Source organism: Plodia interpunctella, chromosome Z (genome assembly GCF_027563975.2).
Source record: "Plodia interpunctella isolate USDA-ARS_2022_Savannah chromosome Z, ilPloInte3.2, whole genome shotgun sequence".
NCBI lineage: Eukaryota > Metazoa > Arthropoda > Insecta > Lepidoptera > Pyralidae > Plodia > Plodia interpunctella.
Genome location: NC_071324.2, coordinates 5,369,297 through 5,390,191, shown reverse-complemented (window position 1 = coordinate 5,390,191; position 20,895 = coordinate 5,369,297). Strand labels below are relative to the sequence as shown.

General features: G+C 32.6%; 2 protein-coding genes across 2 annotated transcripts in view; both read right to left on the bottom strand.

Moving 5' to 3' along the window:
• Nucleotides 1-4,356, bottom strand: part of LOC128682999 (discoidin domain-containing receptor 2-like) — a 184,092-nt gene extending 179,736 nt beyond the window's left edge. Inside the window, exon 1 of the mRNA XM_053768111.1 lies at nt 4,179-4,356. The gene's annotated coding sequence lies outside the window, so the exon portion shown is untranslated. The remainder of the gene's footprint in view (nt 1-4,178) is intronic.
• Nucleotides 4,357-18,863: 14,507 nt separating this feature from the next.
• On the bottom strand, nt 18,864-20,574 carry LOC128683027 (lipase 3-like). The gene has a single exon (XM_053768184.1). It carries the CDS (start codon nt 20,547-20,549, stop codon nt 19,089-19,091), a length of 1,461 nt encoding a protein of 486 aa, XP_053624159.1. The 5' UTR covers nt 20,550-20,574; the 3' UTR covers nt 18,864-19,088.
• Between the last annotated feature and the right edge of the window lie 321 nt (nt 20,575-20,895).

Here is a 20,895-nt window from a genome sequence, read left to right as displayed (position 1 = left end):
AACCTGATCTGAAGACATCAATCACTGTCGAATGATGGAGAACCACATTTAGTTTCAAGATTAGCACACTTTGAGTAAGTTTTGCGAATACGTAAACCTTAGGTATTTAAAAAGTATAACCTTTTTTATAGTTATAATTCAAATAAATATTTGTTGGATGATAAATAAGTAGTTTATTTTATTTGAGTCTACATAATTTAGGATCAAAATATATAAAAGCGGCTGAAGAGTTGACAACTGTGCGCTGTAGCGTACGTGTAATAAAAAAAGTAGCGTGATAAAAAATCTTACAAATACCATTTTCTCAAGAAATAAAGAATGGTAATATAGGTATAGGTAAGTTTTCAGAAGATTTACCATAAAAAAATATTATTTAAGGAGAAATAATGTGGCATAACTTTAAAATTGTCCTTATTCAGGTAAATTGAAACGCACCTCTTACCAGTTGGGAGAAAAATGAAAAAAGTTCGTGCCGTCCAATTATATTTGCGACCTTTTCGATATAAAATTAAATTTTTCGCTTTTCACAGTCTGTTCACGGTCCCGTCTTAATTTTCGTCAGGTTACTTTTCGGAGAAACGAAATTCAATAAATCGTTTAGAAGCATATTAGCCGATTTCTTAAATGAGGTTTCATAATTTTTGACGACTTGGCGGTTTTATTAAAATTAATGTCTGGTATTTATTAATTTTTCTATTATTTTAGATGGCATATAGTCACGTGGTACTCCTATTCGATTCGGACCTGAAACCTTCCGGTCTAGCAGGCGTCTTAACCATTTTTCTACCACCGGTTTCTATTTATATTAGACGTCTACAAAGTACCTAAAAATATAAATGTCCATAAACCAGTCGGAAGGTGTTGTGACCTGTGGATCGAAAGGACTCAGATTCGATTCCTACTCGTGCTACATGAGTTTGTATCAATCTGTATTATTATACTAATCTTACTCATGTATAATAGTTTTCATTGACTATACCACTTCCTTCAAGTGAAATGCAAAATCGTGAGGGAACCAACACACTGGATGATTATTAACTTGTGTGTGAAATGGCAAACAACTCTATTAATAGTAGCAAGAAAGTTGTGTATGTTTTATTCCACGTAATGGCCATGACTTTCAGCCATGAGGAAAAATTAATAAGAAAAAAGCAGTCAGCAAAAGAGAAACTACCGGTCATTACTCAGTGAGCAAAATTAAGTTTATCATTATTTACACATTTACCTTCTACTGATTAAAATTATCACGAACAGTAAATTGAGTTTACAAAGTGAACTTAATGAAGTATGCAATCTTGTGAAATGTAATAAGAGCTGCAGGGTATTCTCGGCAACTTCCTAACAAAGGGCGGGAATGCAGCGAGTCTGGTTCTGTCTCAACGTTTAGTTTACGTACAACTCCGCGATCGTCTTAACTTTATTAATTATCTACATCCATATGTAGTTTAATGTCTCCTCTACACTATATTGTTTAGAGACAAATTTGAATGACGAACAAAAACTGTGTTGATGGAATAATAGGTGCGCATCGTTAGAAACTAGCGCCGATCGTCTTTTGTTTTTCAAACTACTTATACTTTATTGTGTACGAAGGCCCTTTGTCTACGCCAGTACACTACAATACTAGGCAAAATCTAGTTTTTTCTATTGTTTCTTCCTGTTCATTCGATTTCTGTTTTCCAACCAATTTGTAAGAACAAAGAAAAATATAGTTATCTAATTTTTAGCTCAAAAGTATTTTATTTTAACTACCTATTAGTTCCCTAACGAACAGCCTTTATTTTCCATACAATTTAACTTTGCAGTCTGGTGCATAAATTTTTTTTTGGACTTTAGATTCCTAGCTTCTGAGCTCCGACATCCTACCTAGCTTCTAATCATCCTTTTATTTGTTACCAGATGGAAGTAGATAATCGTTAGATTCTTATCAGATGCCTTTTAAAAAATCTGACACCTGTGCAATAGGTAACACATTCGATGAAAAAGATAAAAGGACCCTCTTTTAGCAATGCGTCCGTGAATTTAGAAGCCGCAAGCACACTTGGTATAATAGCATTCAGAAACGAAAACAAGAAAGTTGCATAGAAAATGCACAAATGATGCGAGTGAAAGTTTGCGTCTCCAACTTTAGTTACTAAGTTATGTTGTTTGTGACAGATGTTTGAACAACAAATATGGAAAGGCTTCTTTTGCAGATTATGTGTTTTGTGTAACGAATATCCTACTAGTAGTAAGAGGGGCAATATTTACCCTTTCATATTCAAGTGTCTGTCAACCAACGTGAAGCTCTTATAGATCATTCACCCTGCACCAATGTTCGAGGTCAACCATGTCATTCTATAACACAACTTTAATCGTCGCAACTTTGGCCGTAAAAGTATTTATGCAGCAAATGTAACTTTTTCGTTAACGGAACCACAAAGAAAAACTGATCGAATGCATTAAATATTGTTTTTTTATTTGAAATCTCTTTATATCTCATTTTTAACATCATATCTTAAAATACCTAACGTTAATTTAACATACAAGGACCTAATGATTGGATCATTACGAATTCAAGTAAAACTCAACAGGGAGTAACAAAATTGATTTTAATGTAGTCTAAGCTAACGATTTAAAATAGATCCATTAAAGTTATATCCATACCTCGTTGCCAGTATTTGAATTGCAAATCAGCTGAGTCGCGTCTAACTGTAATTTGATATGATTGTTGCGAATTCTGATACGTACGTTTTCAAAATAGCTTTTTCTTTACTTTATTTATTATATCAAGTAATTAACAAAATTAATATTATCTTAGCATAATTAAATCGTGGAGAGCTTGGTTTCTATTTATGAAATTTTAATTATTTGCTATATCTATGTATATGTACAATTGCTATATCTATGTATATGTATATATAATTTTTACGTTGTTTTTTTATATAATTTAACTATTAGTTATTAGATGAACACCTATGCAGCAATAGAACTCTGCCGTGATACTGATATAAAAAATAATTTGATACCGTTTTTTTAAAGACTTATTTGAAATTAGTAGAGACGGTGATATCGAATATATGCGACATCTGTACGAGTAAATTTAATTTGAAAAATATTATCGCTGTAAAAATTCTTCTTTTTTTTTAAGAGATAGAAAAAATGAGTACATGATATTATGTACAAAGATACTATAAAAAAAATCCTTTTCCATTAAAAGCAATATTTTCCGTACCTACTCGTAATACTTACTTAACGCATCTAATTTAATTTATTCAATCTCAGATATTTATGAAAATGTTATTTGGGTATATTTTAAATATGATAATGTAATAAATATTATAATGATGAAAAAATTAACTACTTTATAAAATACTGGCAGTCTCGCGACTTCGTCATATATTCTGTCTCTTTTTGATATATTAAAATATAAAAAAGAAATAGAATTATCAACATATGATTTAGATATTCGTCGTTTTATTATAAACTCACAAAATTTTATTACGTTGTTTTGACATCATGTACGTGTACAACACATTAAGAAATGTATTTTTTATATTCTCTAAAGAAGTCATTCAATTTATTTTCAAATAAAATTATTTTAAATATTAAATATAAAGGAATTATACTTGTAGTCCTAAATAAATAAAATTCGAAATGGGGTTTATCAAAAAAATTATGTACCTATGAAATGGTTACAAAGAATTTTGCTATAAAGCTTGCACATACGTTTGTAATAAATTTGTATTTATCCGCCCTAACAACATTAATTACAGGAAAGGAAACCATTTCCTTTTCCTAAGCCAAAGCGGTGAATTTCCGAGAAAATGAGGAAATACGTATAGGGACTTTTTATACAAATTATCTTAATGCTATGTTCGTACAGTATTATTTTAAATTTTGTTGTTGTTATTTTATTTATCATCAAGCAAACACATTAAAAATACACGTCATAAATAATACAGGCACGTCAACAGCAGAAACAGCCAAATACATTCTGAAATTGTATAAAAAACTAAAAGCAAACAAACTGAGAAACTGTAAAAAATATATATTTTATGAAAAAAATCGCGCACAATTTGAAATTAAATTTCAGCCGGAACATTTCAGGGTTGTCCACGTTGATGCCGTCTGCAGTGAGCGTCGGAAGTTCCTGTTGCGCCAATACCGGCTCCTCGTAAAACTAAGACAAAACTTACCTTTATTCACGCCACAGCACGCTGTCACGGCACCAATCAGTCATTTTCACTTAAAGTCACCATTATAAACTGAAACCGGACACTTAAAGAGTCACTTAGAGTTTTAGCAACACTTAGACAGGTGAACACATTACTCCGAGCAAGTAGACCGTCCTGTCAGGTCAGCCACTTCCGCGAAATTCTGGCGTAGATGTGAGGGCCAAACGGACCCACCGGTCCATTTATTGGAGTCGGGGAGGAAACGCGCAGGCGTCCAGCACCCTGTTGCTTCATAGTGATGGGGGAGTCCCCACGTGTCGATATCGAGTTTCATTTATTTATTATCGCTAGATGATGTTATTCAAGTGATAGCAGATATTTAACGTTCGTCAAAAAAATTCTGACATCAATGTTAGTCGAACACACTTGAAAAGAAAAAACAATAGTGCGATAACTTTTAAAATGTCCTTTTTATTAACGTACTTATGGAAGTTAGACGATGAAATTAGATAATAGATTTCACCGTTCACTATTAATTATTGACGAAGTGTTATTTTTATTGTCTGCATCACTGATAATTTTAATGGCAAGAATATTGTATATATATATATATATATATATATATATATATATATATATAAAGTATCCTTAAGAATTTACTATTTCTATGATTTAATTGTTTCAAAGGTTAACGACAGCATTGTCGATAAAATAGAAATATTTTGCTTAAAATATTTTTAAAATAAAAATATTAAATTAATTATTAATTCGTAATTCCTGTTCTTAATTTTACACAAATAATTTCTCTAATCATTTTCATATACTGATATTTTCGTATATTTATGAGAACTAAGCATGCATAATAATATTTTGTTGTTGTGTGTATTTGTAGTATTTGTGTATGCATATACACAATAAGCTTTCTATTCCTTATTATTACTTCCATAAAATTGTTATCGACTATCGATATTAAAAAAAAAATCTAATCCTTATTTCGCCCTTCCCCACTCCACAGCAACCTGTAAAACTCCTACCTCCCTATCGTTTAAACACTGACTTATCAAAAAACTTATGTTTAAGTTACAAGTTTCACCACATTGACGCGGGTGGGCTGAGAACACTCGCCCTGTGGTTTCTTATAAGCGATACGGTATCCCTGAATGATCCCCTCTTAATTAAGATATTTACGAGACGGTTTCTCGCGCCCTAAAACTTGTACAATCTGATTATTAGATAATGTGAGAAGCCAAATTAAGTTTGTGCTATGAAGCTTCGAATAGTTATTTTCATATTTTAAGTATACATCTTATATTTATTTTAATTAAACTCATTTATTATGCATGACTGTTGTACTATAAAAAAATACATAACAGAAATTGAATATCCAAATTTGATAATTTAATTTCTATATTTTGCTATTTTTTTAAATCCAAATCCTGGCGTATGAGAATATTTTCTTGACGTTATCATTTCAAACGACACAATTGCAGCTCAAAATATTATTAGCCATTATTAGACATTTAGGGTATTTATGTACGGTATTAATAAACTTTTAATATGAAGATTAAATTGACACATAACTGAATGAGAATCATAAAGTAATTGCCAGAAAAATGCAACGCAATGTTTAGATGTCACCACGCCAGCTCGCCCTCGCTGGCAGGGCGCGATCTATCTCCCTTAATTATATTAAGTAAATATATATTAACCTTGCCCAAAAAGTTTATTTATTTTAAAAGTTAAGTTAATTATAAAGCTTTTAAATTGTACATTAAAAGAACGAAAAGACTATTAAAGAATATACTAGGCCCGAGTAGACGTTAAAGATTAGGGAGAGACTTTTCCAGATCGAATTTCAAAATGTGGATTAGTAATTTCTAAGCTATTTAAAGTAAAATAAAAAATGGCCAAAGTTATTGACTGGTAAAGAAATTTGGGGACTAGTGGAGAAATTTATCTCTGATTCCTCCCGTCGCCATAATCCACACTTGGTTGCCAGACCTCCATCATCAAGCTAGGCTAGTTGTAGTGCGGCTGATAGTGTTTAAAATAATTTTTAAACACGATCAGCGTATGTAATAATTTACGTATGCGTATTAATCTACGTAAGGTGCTGATATATTTCTGGAACGAGGAATAAGTGAACCTGATTAAGCAAAGCACCATTTTGTGAATAGGGAGTATTACTGCGCACATTTATCCCGCTAGAGCACAGCACTGTGTGTTAGATACACAAGCTTTGCCGCCTTTTGGTATGTCGATTAAAGTTTTAGAGCACTTTATTAATCCTTTCATTGTTAGCATTCGTTTGTGAAAATATACAACAATGTAGCATATTCGGGTGCCGACATATTGGGAAAAATCCATATAATAAAAAACTTCGAAAACTACGGGATACAGCAGTGTAAAATTTTCGAGCCAATAAATGGTCGAAAAAAAGCTCGGAACACTTTACACGTGAAGACTTATTCAAATATGGACTTCATACACACAGGTAAGATCTTTAGTCAAAATCAAGTTTATATCAATCTTAGGGCAATGAAAATAATGACCACAGTTGACCAAATATTGCAGAACATTACCTAAAATAGTGTTATTATTTACAGGATAATCTATTAAATACTTCCTTTTTCCTATAAACTTGCACCACGATTACATAGTCGGTATTTTCGGAAAAAATTGGCGCTTTTGCCTCCATTGGCATGTTTGTGTACCTTAGTTGTACCAGTAGCGCCGTCTGGGCTCAGCTTTGCGTACTATTCTGTGAAAACTCTATTATGCAGGAGTATTTCAATGTTTGTATTTAAATAAAAATGCTGATTGCCTTTATTCAATTTATTAAAACTTTTCATTAGGACAAAGAATTCAGAGTTAGAATAATAATTGAGAGTTGTCAGGTCATAATTCAAATGCAAATATTTTGGGGCCAACCAAAAGTTCAATTGTATTTATCAGGCAGTAAACAAAAAAATATATCAACTGCTCTAATAAAAAGAATAAGGATATTCTGGAATCTTCTTACGGCCATTCCCCACTGATCACTGATCAGACCTATTTGTGTCTATTTTGACTTAGGGCAATGAAAATAATGACACTTTAAGCTTAGAGAACTAATGAAGCACTAATACTACATAAGGTACAAATATACATAGGTATCAATATTATATAAATTATACAAAGCCAGGAGAGTAAATATGTGGCACAAAATTTCCCGAAATTGATAAATAAACAAATATGAAACTTCGCAATTCAATATCAAAATAATTGAAATCGCGTGCAATGTTTTCGTTGATTCCAAATAAAAAATTATTAAAAAACTATCGTGGAAATGTATAAAACACTTTGAATAAAATTGCGATATTTTCGAAAAAATATGAAAAATCCTTTTATGACAGTTTGGTAATTACGCATAGACTTTATACAAAGGGCTCCTATACAATGAATTCGATAAAAATGTAAAAAAATATATACAAACGTTTTATCAATATTTTAATTACCTTCTAGTTTATTATATACGGAATTCAAAGTGTGATTAATTTTAGACTGAACTCACTAAGTTTTCATCACTACATCACTAGATAACACGCCGGGCAATACGTTAAGCCAAAAATTTACAAAATTCATGCACCAACGTGTCATAATTTTTCAATTAATGTCAGCGGTAGTAGAAGCATGAAGTACTTACTGATTCCATGAATAGAAGCAATGGAATAAAAAATGAAATTAACTACAATTTTTTTTTTAACAATTAATACTTTTTGTTTTTGTTATTTGTTAAGCTGTTTTAAATAAAGAAAACATATATTTTATTTATTTTAACCAGGACTTTTTTAAATTGTAAATTGTAGAAATATTAGGTCCTTACATATGAAATTGGCGTTTGGTATAGGAGGAACAAAAAGTCGAATATTTTTTAATATAATATATTTATTTAATCAAAGTAATAACCTTTTTTAATAAATTAAAAATAATTCATACAAACTGGCTGTGTAGAAGCGTACGAAGAAATTATTAAATACATCTATGTTTAAATACTTTTTGTAAATAAATCCCTTATTGTCGAAAATAGTAATTAATTTGTGTTGTACAAAAGATATAGGAGCTGCATTCGGTTGCGTTCGGGGCTGAGACGCCGCGAAGCTCAAGGCGTTATAAATATCCTTAAAATGTTGAAGATGCAGCTATATATATATATATATATAATATTTCACAGATCGAAGCCTGTCTGGTGTCAATTCTCCTTGGAAATACTATTGTTGCTACTTAGGCTATGTATCCCTAATTCACCTTGTACGACTTCCACGTGAGTATGCATGGAGAGGCGGATTAATTATAGGGCGTAGTCATACGCCGCAATATCGCGGGAAATTTCGCCGAACTAGAACAGATTCGGCATACACTCGTGATTTTTCATTGCAGTAAATAAAAGTACTCATACAAACTACGCAATGTTCATGCAGTATGGAACTGGCATAACAATTTCACTCTTCATTCCACTACGCTCCATAGATTTGGCTCTACTGGGTTTGCGAGCGGAGATAATAACAGAATCGCAACACAACAGTATTATGTTTCCTATAGTTTGCTCATTAGTTTACACATAACTGTCAATTAAACGTGATGAATTCTCTTTGTAATCAAACCTTGTTTGTGTAAACGGGGAGTGTAATATAGCTTGTGTGCTGCTGTACCTTTGTGCAGGTTACATGGAGCCAGTGAAATTGCATTACTGCAACGAGAAGTCGGAAGTCGACCAGTTAGTTTACATTGCTGTATGACAATTGAATGAATATTTTCAAATTAATTTAACACAAAATTCTGTAAAAGAATTTTAGACGTGGATATGACGTCACTATTATCACGTCTAAAATTCCCTATATAACATTAATATGATAATTATATATGTAGGTAATTTGATATACCCATGATATACCTATTTGTACATTGATTTTGTATTTGTCCAATTCATCCGTAGTTAAGTACCTATTGTGTATATGAACATACAGGTGGATAAGTATCTGATAAATAAAACCTTTATTCCCTTAGGTATTCATGTCCTGCTGCCAAAATAACCATCTAGGAGAAGGGGGAATAAAACCAAAAATCAATATACATAAATTCGAAATGTTAAACTCAATATTTAGAAAATATTAACTCGAAGCTGCAATCCTGCAATCCTTCAAGGAGAATCAAATACATCCGTTCAGGGAGATTTCATTTCCTGGTTTGGCGCGGTAACATTATTGTCTAATGCGAATGATCGAGAGCATCCAGAGACAGTTTCAAGTATACTAAAATTGTTTATTTATCTGTAAATTTAATTATCATTCATGTATCTATTGTTTTGAATATCCTTTTGTATGTTGAAGGAACAACAGGAAATTCAAAACCATTAATATTTGTATCATAATAATTTTGTTGATACGAATATGGTTCAAATTTGAAAGGTAAAAAAAGATAAGGTTTATGTTGTCGCGTAGCAGATGTTACCGTCCAGTGCACTGGACACAAAGAACGCTGCATTATTTCGAATTCACCCTTTTTTGTCGCACTACACGGGATCGCCTTAGCACGTGAAACTTCTACCGTGCCCAAAGCAGCAATGCTGACACAGATGAACAAGTCCCAAAGTCCGGTTTTTAATAGAATTGTATAAAAATCGAGTAATTCGTATTTATCGAAATATTTTCCAACATTTCCGCCAGCAATTTGCCGATGAATACGATGCGGCGGCCCGGAATAGTTCCGGAAAATGGTGTAAATCCAACCAGATACTTTAATTTTAGACTTTTCTATGAATTGTTGACATTTAGCCAGAAAGTAGTGCAATCTTTTTACGAGGCGCTTATCTGTCATTTAACGTCTGATAAATGTATTTACTGGTCACACTAATTATTGCTATTGCACCTAAGTGTCTTATTAGACAGATACATATTTAAAAACTTTTGCAGCTACAGAACACATATATGAAATGAAATAATTAGTGTGATAATGACATTGCTTTCAAAGATATGAAAAAATAAAAGCACAATATTTATGCTCGTCTAATATAGTCTCCATACTAAACTGAATACCCGAATATGTGAAGTCAAAACTTACTAAGACGTTCGCAAAGAAAAATATGTTTTTTAGACAGCTATGTTAAATATTACCTTCTTAATAAACATTGTTACAAAATTTTAGTTTTTTATTATATACATGTATCTATCTATATATATGTATGTATCTATCGAAGTGGCTCGGTTCTGGCAAAAATATATTAAGCACTCAAAAGAGCATAGCTTTACCATCGACACGCAAAGAAGAAGTTTTTTACGATGATAAAGATTGTTTTTATAATTCCCTACTTTAAAAAAATAGATTTTCCAACCAACTTTAAATCTTAAAAAAGAAATTAATGTTATAATTGTTTTCTGACGGAAACATGGTTTTAGTAAGTACTTTGTAATACCTATTAAATCCATTCCAAATGAAAATCAGTGAAACAAAAAATTCTAACTAGTGAAATTGAAAATTTCCTCCTACTAGAAGCGAAACAATAATAAAAACCTGTCTACCCATGGGAGACAAAGATGTTATAATGTATCCAATCCATAGCTGTTAAAATGGAAATATTTGTTGGTACTTACCTATTTTGTTACTCATGTGAAAAATAAACTCCGGGTATTTTTCACATTTTGGTTGGAAAGAACATATGAAGTATTTAAAGCTCTTTAACAAATATAGTTATTGCATTCTTGGATATCGGAAATCGAGATATTTATCAAATAGAATTTACACAACATTTATTGGCTTCTAGTCGAATTCGCGAACGTATCGGATTTTTGCAACATATATTTTTGAAGAGCGTTTCACGGGATTTTTGTTAGGTAACATTTTCATGTAAGTGGCAATATTTTGATAGGAAAGTTATTCTTATTTTATGAAATGTGCTAAATATTATTTATGAATTGTACGCAATTTTTCATACACAATACTAAAAGAAAAAATAATAATATTAATATATAAATTTATTTCAGGTTATAAACGTAAGTAAAGCTTAAAACAAATATATTTATGATAGATACCTTAGAGACATACATGAAATATTAAAATTCATAAACTAGATTGCACGCATTGACGGCGGCGCCGTGTGGCGCGTTGAATCAGCATGAAAGCATCCGTGAAATTTTCGAAAATCCCGAAAATCCGAAATGTCAAGTGTTAATTGGTTTCCCAACCATCATATAGATTACTTTCCTCTACTGTACTACGCAATGCGGTTCGTGTATATGCATGTGTGTAAGAATACGCTAAAAACTGACTGAAAAACTGGCGCAGCGTAGCGTTGTGTTCTGTAGCATTTTTTGTTTTGTATTGTGGGTTTACAACCGGTTTTCATTGTATATGAAAAATTCACACAACCTTCGCTCTGATTGAATTATATATATATATATATATATATATATATATATATATATATATATATATATATATATATATATATTAATACTAGGCATTATAAATGCCTATATATATAAATGCCTAGTATTAATTTAAATATGCCGAATGAAGAGTTATCTTATTACCACCCTGTTTTTTCAACATTTTTCAATGAATTCTATTACAATGGTGATTGTTTTCACTTTGTAATTTATTTGGCAAAGTGAATCGGCGCAAATCGTGCATGTCAGACGTTATCTGTGGAGGAATTCGGGGAGAGTCGCACCCCACAGGCAATATACACCAAAATCCCCTATAATAAGGTAAGTAGGTAGTACGACCTATTGATTTTCTATTTAATAAAGTACCTATAAGAGTAAATTAATTCCTGCATTTGTATGTGCATGTTATAGCAATAATTATCAATAAGGTAATCGTAGTGCTTCGAGATAGACCATTATATAGACAGATTCGTGGTTTTTGGCTTCATATATAATATAAATTAATGATTTCGCTATTTTCAGATATTTTGGCATAGGCCGGCAAAAGAGTAAGCGGTCATCAATGGTCATCATCATGATATAGATTGCAAACAGATTTTATTCTAGTCGCCTAAAGGCATCTGACATGACTTTTACGACTACTTGTGGCAGGTAGTCGCATACACACTAGTGAACTAAACTGTCCACTGATATTTTCCTTCACCGGAAGCCATTGTTGGTCTATGAATATATGAGTCAGATTGGTATACAAACTCATATGACACGAGTACGAACCTGAGATCTTTCGATCCACAGGCGGGCGTATAATCATTACACCACCACCGCTTTATATATTATCTAAAGTAAGTAAACACCGTTACCTAGGAACGACTGTAACACCAAACCGTAACGACTCAGGAGCGTTGCCAGCCTTTTAGGCAACTCTTTTTCAATGTGGTATGTTTTAGAAATACCGACGCAAGAAACTTTTAGACACAAGATTCCACAAGTTTATCGAATTTCACCTTTTATTCTGAATGATAATAATAATATTATTGAACACAGGTGATACCGGCCGACCCGTTTTTTAAATTCGAAATAAGATATACTTATGCAACACGTGTCTCAAGATTCGTGTTCATTTACATATTCATATTTGTTTTTTATTTTATGAAGCTATGTAATAACGAAGTACCTCAATTATCTAGTGAAGGTTTATGAATATATCCTTAGTCTTCTCATTGTAATTACTTAGTTAGCACTTAGCACCTTACTTGGCGTCCTGCCTTAGCGACGGCAGCACGCACTTAGCAAGCAATGCAGCACAGTATTTTGTTTGTGTGTGCATTTGTGCATATTTTAAACTTGCAACATGCTTCACAATACAGAAACGGATATGCTTCAGACTAGTAGCTCTAATAAATACTTATATTAATATGTCGATGCCATGTCACTGATAATTTCAGGTATCGATTCAGGTATATCCGCTTGCACATGAACATACATCATGAACATGCATCGCTTCTACCATCTTATATCATATAAATGCAAAAACCACAGACTTAGGTATATATTAACCTCAAATACAAAAGCTAAACCACGGCTTTTCAGGAGATCAAAAAAGCGGCTTTGGTATTGGAAATCTACTTATTCATAGTGTCGGCTTATCTTATTTATGTCAACTGGAAAAATTCTTTGAGTTTTCTGTTTTTTTTCTTTTTATTACATTTGATTTTTGTAAATAGTTTCATAGGTACTCTGGTGCTTATTTTAAAAACATATATTTACTTAACTATTTTACGGGGCCGTGAGAATTAAGATAAACACCACGAAGGTACGTCAAAAATTCACACATCATTATGGTTTTAAGACGTAGAAGTGCATTTTTTAATTATAGGGAGTTTCTACGTATATATATATATATATATATATATATATATATATATATATATATATATATATATATATATATATATATATATATATATATATAATATATCAATATATAGAGCGAAAGATTCTAAATTCATTACCAGTTGAAATGGGTACCTTTTATATTCTAATATAAAAGGTTCAAAATTTCAAAATTTCTAAACACTACAAAAGTTGCCTAGCGGTTTCGCCATTAAAGTGTAACAGACGCATTTTTACATACATAATTTTAGTATGGATATCACGTTTAGATTTTTTTAGTGCAAATTTGACCTCAATCTATTTAACACCACCCCTTTATTATAATTCGTGGCGGTATAATTCAAAACTTTTAACGACGTTCCTATAATATCGTACTTCATTTGAGCAAAGTTGAAAATCGTTGGACATTGGCGTCAATAAAAATGGCTTCTCGCTACAAATTGTGGAAACGCATTACCCGGCCCACAAATGGGGGAACCGTTACGGCATCCCTAGGAAAATATAAAATTTTGACATACAAAGTAAAACCGAATATAATAAATAACACAAGATTAACTTGTCTTGTAGACTGGAACTGACTACATCGTCAGACAGTATCTATCATGTATTGATAAATTCCTTACAGCTTCGATCAGCTAGAACGCATGAGTGCGTTTTGATACAGTGTTATGTTTCTCACTATTGTTAATCCTCGTATATTATATAAATAACAATGTCAAACGAACTGATGAGAAACCAAGATGGGAACTTATAATCCATTGCAACTAGCTAGTTACAGAATAATATTTTAATGTAAGATAAACATATTGAGATCTTAGCTTTTTAAGTATCAGCCAAAAAAACATCACATTTAATTGTCTATGTAAATGCATTAAAACAAATCAATAAATTATAGTAAAAAACGTATACTCACCACACAATTTCGCCGCAATCAGCATTGGGTTTTGTATGGAAAGTCTATAATTTAGTTAGCTATAAGTTTCAATTCGTGTACCACGTTATACGAGTCAAGCAATTTAGGGTAAACGTGGCGAAAGTTGTCACATTACCAGCCCCCAAATTACCCGGCCTGGTCAAATGCCCTTAGGAATATTTTTAGGGGAAAATCTATCTGTGATTTTCGTTATATTCCTACCAAGCGTCTGAACGGTTTCATTTTGTCATCATTCGCTATCTCGCTTCGGTTAAGTGTGCACTTATAAAAAAAATGTTTTGTCACGTGAAGCTTGATGCTTAAAAATATATTTAATAACATATCTATTATTTTGCTCGTAAAGGGTCACTTATTTCGCCAACTTCAATCGTATTGTATCTCATTACGCACTTGTGCGTTATTGTAATGTAAAACGTACAAGTTTTGATAAACCGTGAGTTTAACTCACGGTTAGGAAAGTGGTCAACACTTCTAAAATTAACTTCAGAAGATAAAATAGAGATTTATTCGTGGTTGTATTTAATTCTACTCATAGAATAGAGGACCTCAATGGCGCAGTGGTTACGCGTAATAAGATCTCGGTGAAGACACTTTATCAAAGGTCGATTATTGAAAGGGTGTTCAAAAAATCTTGAGCTCGTTCGTGATTCAAAAGGCAGGCATTAAGTTGTTAGTCCGATGGTATGTGCAGTCTTTAAACGCGTCCATCAAATCAACACATTTATTTGATTACATAAATATTTCTAACTCATCTTATTAAAATAAATATACCTTAGCAACATATTAAAAAACATATAAGTATACTTAATACTTCTACTTCAAAGAACTTATCAGTAATATCTGTAATATCAAAGATTTATAATATAGGTACAATTCTTTTACCAAATAATATTCCGTGATATTCAATTCCAAATGGCTGCCTAGAGACAAAGGGACCTGTTGATCTTAACATTGTCATTTTTCAAAGTATCTTTATTCTTTCCTCATGGGGTCCCTTCTTCATTCAGGGGTTATTTTTACTGCATGTTAACCCACGAAATGGCTTTTTTGTGTGCGAATAAATCGAATAAAAAATTTCTTGAACAATATTAATGAATTGTGACGGTATGCTTTTGTTGGAATTTTTCATAATATTTGTTTCTGTTATTCGTGTCTAGTCGATGTTCATAAAATTAGAATACTCCTATAAATTTTAATGCCGTTCCGGTTTTGTTGCTTTTTTATCGTCTCATCGTCTCTCTCTCATGTTCACGTATTCCCAGTTACATTTGGGGCTGTGACGCCACGACGCCCAGAGTCCATGAAAGCTGTGATCTTCCTGTCCGACGTCAACCCCCATTGATAATGCTATTGTTGCCTATAAAGCTGCTTAGCTTGGCTATGTATCCTATGGTCGCCTCGCAACATCAACCGCAGTATATGGAGTGGTCATATCTAGGGCGGGACCACACGCCACCAATTCAATATTTTATTCAGTATTTGTCATAATAATGTGAAAAAAAAATGCGACATTGTTTTTATTATGTGATATGCGAACATCTAATATATTAATGTTTTAAAAACTTAAAATGTCAAATTATAAGGAGACAAATAAAATTCGTATTCGTGTTAATCTTATCATAAATTCAATTAATGTGAATACATGAACCTGCTCATGGTTAACAAAAAAACTGCACGTGTTCCCCAGGCACAAATTGAGGGGTGTCGAGTATAATACTACAAATGTACAAAGGCAATTCGCATAAATAAATATTATTGATTCACAGCTGACTACTTTAATCCCGTGTGTAATGCCATCTCCGCAGTATTGCAACAGTCACAGCTGAACGCAATAAAATGTTAGGGCGTTGCATTGTATACAAAAGGTAGAATGTTTCGTATAAAATGCGGCACTAATGCATTCACTCAACTGTAGTTATAAGTATAGAAAAAATAATGATTATAAGTATCAATTTTATATAGAAATTAGTGAAGACGCATTTTTAATTAGTGATCGAAATTCTTGTTGATCGTAAGCATCTTAAGTGATCTCTTTAAGCGCCTAAACATAACCAATTGTGTGAAATATTCACAGGAATTATAACTATTGCAAAGACTACAAAAATGAAACGCGCTTTAAAACCTTGGAAGTGTAATCACTTTAACTTGGTATTTAGCACCTTGGTAATTAAGTATCATCCATGGAATTGGTAGGTACTCCGTCTTATTAAACCCATGGTATCATCATTTTGCCAATCATAGATTTAGCGTGCTTGTCAATACTGAGACCGTTCGCTGTGAGACTAATCAACCGAACACAATGCGGCATAGTGACGCGCCGACAACCACGCCGCAATGAGATCTAGTCGGCGACTGACGTTCAACGCTTAAGCACGTTTATTACAATTTTCAGTATTAATTTAACTAATAAATTAAAAACAGATTACGATGTTGACATATTTAATTTTGAAGTAATTAATGTCACTTTTACTCATTGAGCATTTCGAATCCAAACTTCTTGTATGGAGTGTGGGTTAGTTTGTGTTCTTTGTTATCAAATATGTATCTTGACTTTTATTAACACTAAGTATTTTTGCGGCATTTCACAAATGTATTAATTTTTAAATGAAATACTTATCGGATATAATAGAAATGAAAAATATTAACATACTTTTATTATTTCCACTATCGCGCTAAATAAAAGAAACAAAGCGGAGCAATCAGCTTTTAAAAATTAATTTCTGACGTATTAGGTATCCTATATTCATACTGATTTGTGGTAAAGTGCTTTTAATTACTGGTTTCAATACAATTTTCACTCGCCTTAAAAAAAATAGTATTGACGCCGGTTATTATTTTTAATACAATTCTGAATGAGAATGGTGATCCTCTGTTGAGATCTAAATGTTGGTGGTGTTAATTGGAATTTGTAACCCGAACTTGGGGACAAAGAGAGGGGTACCGCAATCGAAAAAAACATGCTACACTATGCACAGTCTTCAGCATTCATAATTGCCTGACCACTGGACTTATTTCATCTTTGTAATCATCAGGTTAGCGCCCAATTGCGCTAATAACTCTCAATCATTTTTTAAAAGAATGGTTACTTTACCTTAGACAAATGTGATGGATCCTATGCCCAGCAGTGCGATACGTCATCAAAAAATGTATTATGGTTTCACTCAAGCGAAGCCGGGACGGGCTGCTAGTGGTTTATGTTCTAACGAGGTAACACTACCCCCTACTACTCCCCGCCATCCGCATGTGTTGCTAGACGATAATATTTTATCGAAATTAGTAGTAGAGAACAAAGCAATACGATATAAGTACATCCACTCAACTGTACTGTGTTTCACATTATTAGGTTCATATTTAGAGGCATGTCTAAGGGTCTTTATCAGACATTATTATCAAGTACCTTGTGTCGATTGGTCGAACATTCCCGTCGATATAACAATCAACCCAACACACGAACTTTTGTAAATTATATAGTAAGTAGCCTGGGAAAATTTTCTTCTCGATGGTATTTATTAGTGTCCAGTAACAAAAGGCAGCAGCTCAACTCCAACCCTTCGGTATGCCTTCATCATCTACATTATAATTACGTCAACGAGAATTGCGATCCCAGAAGCAACACGACCACAGCATCCCATCTGTCTTGTGGTCAAATGCAGTTATGTGGAATTCATTCCACCGCGATTGTGTAAATCATTGATTAATCCGCTGTCTTAATCGTCTATTTATCCGTCCGTCTACAAGTACCTACTTGTAGTACTGAGCTAAGCCATACCTATGGCTTAGCTCAGTGGGTAACTCACCTGTAATACTTACTATCTGTAATCCATGCTTGTATAATATTTTTATTTTTTTAAGTATAAAATAAATATTATAATATGTTAAACTATGTAATACTTTGTTATTTATTTATTTTTAAGTATACCTATCCAACTAAAGATTTGTAAGTTGCCCCTAATATCGACAATCTGCATTTTAACCTTGGCGACGAAAATGTCAAAATAAAAAAAAGGATTAAAAGGATTGGATACATACTCTACTCATATTAATTTGGTCAAAAATTCCAAATTCAAAATGGTACATGTTGCTATAACGGCTGGAACCGCCGATAGCCCACCCGGGAAATCAGCTTGTTGTCCCTCTCCCACGGTCGATGAGAACATGGTCATGAAATATGTCACTTTGCCTGCCGACGTGTTTTTCACCTACGACCGGTACCTATACTCTATAGAATGATTTTATAACGGAACACACTACTGACAAGTGTGTAGAAGTTAGATGGACTACACAGAAACAGGCACATTATACCCAACTACATCTGTTAAATATAAATATAGATAAATAGCTGGAAAAACGGCTAGAAATATTTGCCTGTGTTAAGAATCGAACCCAAAACTATGCCCAAATAAGTAGCCATGAAATATGTATTAACTATATTTTTCAAATTTATACCTATTACTAAGTACTTCATTTTGGTTCAAAAAACATCATCATCATTGGTTACATCAACATCAAATGACTTTTTTTTTAACTAAAATAACGATACACCATTTATTCAACTAGTCTAATTTTAATCAACTAATTACAAAAACATGTACTAATACTATATTTGCATTACAATAAAAGTATAACTCAGAAACTCAGAAAATAAGTTGATTATGATAGTAATATTGATACCTATCACAATTAGTTCACGATGAGATTATTACGAAGAATATTTTCATTTTGGAACCTCGAAGCCTGGGGATCAGATAATATATCTAAGACGAGGCTGTAAACGAGTTGCGGTGCATCTTCTGCCCACAAAAAGTCAGTGTGGCTAAATTTGTATCTCTTTACAACGTGGTGACCAATTAGATTGGAAAAAAATGGCAATAAATTTGTTATGTCCCCTATTGTAGAGATCCAGTCATCTATTGATGTTATTATAGCTATTGGTAATGTGACATCATTCAAACGATAGCTGGGAGGAGATCTCATTCCATATTTCTTCATATTTTTATCCGGCCCATAGTCGTACATTTGAAATTGACCGCTATTTATTAACTGAACATAATGCTTCAATGTCTTGGCAGAACCTTCTTCTGAAGCATGGGTCATTATGTCATTCCTAAGATCTTTATTTAATATATCTTCTCCGCCATTCGCAAATAAAAGTATCGATTTAAGACATAATCTGTGATCATGAACGCAAAATTTGTGGAAAACTTTGTTTGGAATGCTTACGTTTGCAAGAAAATCCTTATGGCCTAAATCGTCAATATAGCCGTATTTTTCGACGTCTGCAAAATATCTAATCGTACCTTTGACATTGGACATAAATGCTAAAGGGGCCAGTAAAGTTGCCGTTTTTAAAATATTATTGTATTCTGGGTGAGTAGACAACAGAACCAGCAACGCCGTAGCTCCCATTGAGTACCCGACGTAGTGAAGTTCTGCGGTGCTGTCGCCGATATCCCTGATGTAATTAATAGCAGCTGCAATATCATATATTCCAATTTCATGAAAAGAAAAGTCCCAATATTCTTCTGAGTCTACCGGGAGAACACTATGCGCCTTCGAAAATTTGTTTCCTCTAGCATTCGTCATCCAAACGTCATAACCCGATAACCACAGTAAATATGGAAGTGCTTTATTTGATCCAAGAATCACCCAATCTTCTGAGCTTCCAAGAAGCCCGTGATGTAGTAACACTTTTTTCATTTCTCTCCCAGTTGAGTCCCGTAGAAATACTCTATGTAATGTTAACAAATACCCATCCGGTGTGAGAGCTGTGTGTGTTTCAAGTCTATATCCATGAAACGTTATTAATTTTGTCATGTCAATGTCTAAATTTTGTTTAAATTGTTTTGTTTTACCATTAAACTTACCGATATTTGCTTTAGACGTTTCTGATCTACTAGAAACATATTGACACTTTTTATTAGCAGATTTATTAAACGTTTCAGAAATAAACTTGTTGAACGCATTTTTGGTTATCAACTTCCTATGTAACAGTGCTTCATATTTACACATAAAAAAGTTTTTGATATCTTCCATAAGTTTATTGAATGAACTAGATATGGTATCCATTGAACTTCTTATTATAATGTCCAAATCGGTTGCGGTACTATAATTAATTAAAACAAAAAGAAAGAGTAAAATCATTTCGACCACTGCTGTTAGTACTGTAGTCAGATCAAGACTAAATGTTAATAATACAATATGTATCACAAAAAAGAACAATTAACTTAATCAACATAATGTGAACCATAATATTTATTTATAATTCAGTTTATTTCGCTTTATGTAAGTCAACAATGCAATGTATATATTCTCAACTAGATTTTTCCCGCGGCTTTACCCGCGTGAATTTCCCTAAGATCAAAATATTTTTTATGCATCAAGCTCTATCTAAATACATCCCGTTTTCCGCAATGTAGATATCCAAGTTGATTGTTTATTTTTTTTTGTGTTAGATCCATGTTCCATCTATCCCTTACGTCATTAGAGT

Excerpts from the sequence above, each read along its gene's own strand:
- LOC128683027 (XM_053768184.1), bottom strand. The coding sequence starts at position 20,549 with ATGATTTTACTCTTTCTTTTTGTTTTAATTAATTATAGTACCGCAACC.